This window comes from Montipora foliosa, chromosome 3 (assembly GCF_036669935.1).
Source record: "Montipora foliosa isolate CH-2021 chromosome 3, ASM3666993v2, whole genome shotgun sequence".
Taxonomy (NCBI): domain Eukaryota; kingdom Metazoa; phylum Cnidaria; class Anthozoa; order Scleractinia; family Acroporidae; genus Montipora; species Montipora foliosa.
This window is the reverse complement of record NC_090871.1, coordinates 2,263,316-2,268,315: the sequence shown is the minus strand read 5'-3', so window position 1 is coordinate 2,268,315 and position 5,000 is coordinate 2,263,316. Positions and strand designations below refer to the sequence as shown.

Below are 5,000 nucleotides of genomic sequence, written 5' to 3'. Positions count from 1 at the left end.
ATCACTTACCGTGATGCACCGCGGCAAACAACCGAATCGTGGACCACGAAACCGCCATTATGCGCGAATTATTGATTGGAAAGAAAATCCGTGTCCATCGTGTTGATTATTGTTGGTTCTACGTCGTGTTTAAGTGTTTCCAAACTCCACAATTCTCTTCTGATAAGTTGACATTTTCTTTGATAATAGTAATCGAGTAATGCCGCGACCGAGCGGAAAGAAGAATTGGTCAAGGTTTGGTTGCGAGAATCAGTCTTACAGGATACGGCAGCAATACTCACAGAGAGTTTGCGGAGTTTCTCCTTCATCGTGAAACCTCCTTTTCGGCTCCGCAGGATGGCATTTCCAAGAAGAGGCGACGTGATGCACTGCAGTCGTCTTCAAATTTTATGGACCAAGAAGTTCCGACATCGTCTAGCCAGTTATCTAGTACATCCCAGGGTGCATTTAGTTTAGGGTACGCCGAAGATCTTCGGCGTGGGTTTTAAAATTTTGCGGCGTACCGGCGTGCGATCAACAAAATGTCGGCGTACTGAAGCGAGTGATAAAGGCAATATTTGGCGTAGTGTGCTACCAATGGCGTAGACTTGTGGCCTATTCGGCGTACATTTTAAAAGCCCTCGGCGTACCTTCGGCGTGGGGTCTATGCGGAATGCACCCTGGAGTACATCTCATTGCGTGAATGGACAAATTATTTTGTGTCCTCGCACGGCTCGCTTCGCGACAGCGATTTAAACAAATAACAGACTTCACTAACTGTACATTTAATGTCTTTGTTGCTGAAAAAATATTCGAAGTTTGTTCTGGCTTTGACAAAGTAGTAAAGAATTCTGTACGCGCAATTGAACAATGTCCGTTAGATCAATTACTCGAAACAGATTCCACTGCGGGCGATGGTCAAATTACTTAGTAAATAAAATCTACACACAAACCTGCCCGTTTCACCGTGACTGTTCGTTTCAGATTTGAAAGCATAATTTGATCCGGTCAATGATAAAATCATAGAATGGAAATGACTAACAAGTTGGCAATTTTTTGAAGATCATCAACGCAATACCGTACATCAATTACTTGGATCGCTTGAACAAGAAAGTTCTTGCTCTGACAATGTCTGTAAGATAAACACTGTTTTGTTTTCGGTAAGTCAGTTTCTCAAAGAATGACTCCGCTACGACCGTTGATCAAATTAAGTTAGTAAATAAAATCAGCACAAACCTGCCCGTTTCACCGTGACTTTTCGGTTGAGATGTGAAAGCATAATTTGATAATTTGATTCAGTCAATGATAAAATCCACATCTTCTGAATCGAAGTGACCAGCAAGTTGGCATTTTTGAACATCATTAACGCAATACATCAATTAGTTGGATCGCTTGAACTGGATCGTTCTTGCTTTGACGAGATCTGGAAAAGAAACCCTGTTTTGTTTTCGGTACATCAGTTTCTCAAAGAAGACTCCGCTGCGATTGTTGCGCGGATCGAGTCGAGTTCAGTAAATAAAATGTACACACAAACCTTCCCCTTTCTCACTGACTGTTTTTGTTCAGTTTTCCAAAAATTTCTCCTCTCAAAATAAAATTGAAACCCTCTGAAAAGAGCCAAAAATGTGGATCGCTAAAGAGGGTAGTGGGTGACTGCTTTGTATTTCATAATAAACAAATCGTGGTGCATCATGGTAAGTGATAATGGGTCTTTAAGGTTGAAACGTGATACGGGAGGATATTTTTAGTATTGCTCTGTAAGCAGGAAAGGTTTCATGAAAATAAAAAGGTCTGTTTGGAAGCGTGCTTGAGTTTCAGAAAAAAATTGTGACGCCGGTGAATAATAAAGTAGCTGCTATTTCCAAAATGATGGAATTATAATTACCTGGTGATAAATAAATTTTTGACTTTGCAGAAACAATGATGGGCGATTGTGATCTTTGTTTTGAATTCGCTCATTTATTGTCAAACTTTATAACACTTGACAGAAAAAGAAACTTACGAAAACCCGGTATCTTGCCATCATTTGACACAGATGCTTCACTGTTTGGCAAGTAAACATGCCGCGGTAACTTAATTCCGGCGATGTCACTTTCGATTTTGCGATTTATTTGTGAAGCCAAAACGTACAATAACAAAATTGAACGTAGCAAAAATCTCCCAAAATGTTTGTCGCTGATCGTAACTTTTTATATTCTATATTCACGGTTCAAAATTAATATTGTTTTCATGTCGTAAATATGTTATTCTCGAGCGACCGTCCTGGAAACTTCCTTCTGCTCTTTCTAAAAAGTCTGTATCAATATTTATTTACTTTTGCATCAAAATTTGTTTTTGCATAAAGCAAGCTAACAAAATCTGTACCTTGCTGAGTTCGCATTTGTTAGCGTTAATAGTATTTTTGGTCCAATGCTTCTGTTTTGCGAAGGGGTATATGTTTTAGGTCACCCATCCATACACTAACCCCGCTGGAGAAGGATTAACTTTAGTAAACTGTAGTATTACAAAGCTGTCAGATGCTCAGAGGGCACGCTTAAACTTGTGGTGAAAAGAAGTTGTGAGGGAGCTTGAAAATTATCAGAAGCCAATGTTTCTCACTTCCCATTTATTTTCTTCAATCTTTCTGGGTTCAGTACTTTGCGAGGAACCACGTGTCTTCTCAGGCTATTTACCCAAGACTTCTACCTTGCCACTACAATGATAAACAATACCAAAACAGTATCGTGCACTTTTAGAGCTACATATTACGCAAGGACAGATCTGTTTCGTCGTACGAACGTGTGAGGACCTGTGAGCCAAAGGGCCTCTGCTGGTATGACTTCTGGGTGACCCCTTAAATGGTCTTAATGACCCCCCAACTTGAAAAAAATTGTCTGGAACGGTGCACATACCACAGGCAACCCAGTGTACCCTCACGGAGGGTCTAGTTCCATCTCGTTCACGTCATACAATGTGGGCGAAGTATCCTAAAAATAAATTGATACGAGCGGTTTCTGACTGAAAGTAGAGAATGAAACATTCTCTGTTACATGCTCACGTTGTCGTCAAAACGTAAAATTTAGTGATTTCACGTCGTCGCCATGCAGAGAACCGCAAAAATATGAGCTAAATCCGTGCCGCACGTGCAGCACGATTATTTATGCTCTTTTAACCAATGATATCATTGTTTTGTGGCGTTTTCGTCGACGTCGTCGTCGTAGATCTTAAGCTCCCTACTGTTGGGGGTAAACCTGTGATGGACTGGGATCCCATCTGGGGGAGGGGAAGGGGGAGTTGTAATTCTCCCAGTTGCTTCAGGCTACCTGGCTTGCACGCGACTTTAGCAACCACATGCCAACCCAACGCCCTAACCACTAGACCTTTTTAAAGCTCGAAACATGAAAAAAGTCCGTAGTCTGTATTCAGTTGGTCTACGATTGTACACTGTAGTTTGCATTATAACCCATTGATTAACATAAGCGCAGCAAAGGTTGTAATAATGTAAATGACGAAGTCATGTATATCCTCACTGTCATCCACTGGCCAGGTTACTGAGCCCAACAACAACAACAACAACAACAACAACAACAATAACAACAGCTGCAATGATATTAATAAGGGTGAACTTTTGAATTACAAAGCTATCAGATGCTCAGAGTGCTCGCTTGAACTTGTGGTGAAAAGAAGTTGTGAGGGAACTTGAAAATGATCAACATGTCAGTCGAGCAGCCAATGTTTCTCGTTTCCCTTTTATTTTCTTCAATCTCTCTGGGTTCAGTACTTTGCTAGTAACCACATGTCTTCTCAGGGGGCTATTTAACTAAGACGTCTACCATGGCACTACAATATACAATACCAAAACAATATCGAGCAGTGTGTTAGAGCTAAATTTTACGCAAGGACGACTTGAATCTCCTGGAAGACAAAACGCAGCTCAGTTGACAATATGGAATAAAGCGCTGTGTTACTTCGGTACCACACGTAAGCAACGCTTTCCTTTTTTTCTAAAGATGACAGGAATTTCTTCTTTCTAACAAATGATTAATAGGCCGGTAACCAGATTTTAAACTCGGAAAAGGATTTGTTTCGTCGTATGAACGTGTGAGCCAAAGGGCCTCAGCTGGTACGACTTCTGGGTGACCCCTTAAATGGTCTTAATGACCCCCGACTTGAAAAAAAATTGCCTGGAAGGCAACAGTTTAATACCACCCAAGACCACCCAACTCATTCCCGTCGTACCACAGGCAACCCAGTGTACGCTTATAAAGCGTCTAGTTTGCATAAGAAACCATTGATTGACATAAGCATAACAAAAGGTTATAATAATATAAATGACAAAGTCATGTCTATCCTCATTGTCGTCCACTGGCCAGGTTACTGAGCCCAACAAAAACAAAAACGGCTGCTATAATATTAATAATGATGCTGATGATGATGATGTGAACTGTCCACTGTCCATCATCAAGACACATACATTACATTACTTATTCCAGAATAGCCGCCATTTTATTATTCTTTTGTTTACTTGCAAATTGGCCCTTTTGGCCTCACTTTCAAACGTAAAATTCAAAGGAATATTTAACCTTGAACGAGGCCAAAAGGGCCAATTTGCAATCAAACAACAGAATACTAAAATGGCGGCCATTTTTGAATAAGGTGTATGCATTACCTTTGTTTCACCTCAAAATTTAAGAAAGGGGGTATTTTAATTTTGTTAACAGACAACTCCACTGCATTTGGCTGCCAAGGAGGGTCATTCAGAAGTTGTCTCGCTTCTACTGTCAAAAGGAGCTGATATAACACTTACGGATCACACAGGAAGAAATTGTCTTGACTTAGCCATAGATCATGGCCGCAAGTAAGTATTGAATAACGGTAATCACAAAGGGGCGAGTAAAATCAATAATGGATTTTACTCGTCCCTTTGTGATTAATATTGTTGTTATTATTATTATTATTATTATTATTATTATTATTATCATTATCATTATCATTATCATTATCATCATTATTATTATTATTATTATTATTATTATTATTAT

At 39.8% G+C, this 5,000-nt stretch overlaps 1 protein-coding gene across 1 annotated transcript in view; it reads left to right on the top strand.

Annotated features, from left to right (window-relative positions):
• Positions 1-5,000, top strand: part of LOC137996435 (transient receptor potential cation channel subfamily A member 1 homolog) — a 72,253-nt gene that overhangs the window by 42,234 nt on the left and 25,019 nt on the right. The window contains exon 12 of the mRNA XM_068841823.1: positions 4,680-4,816. Within this exon, the coding sequence (XP_068697924.1) occupies positions 4,680-4,816 (137 nt within the window). The remainder of the gene's footprint in view (positions 1-4,679; positions 4,817-5,000) is intronic.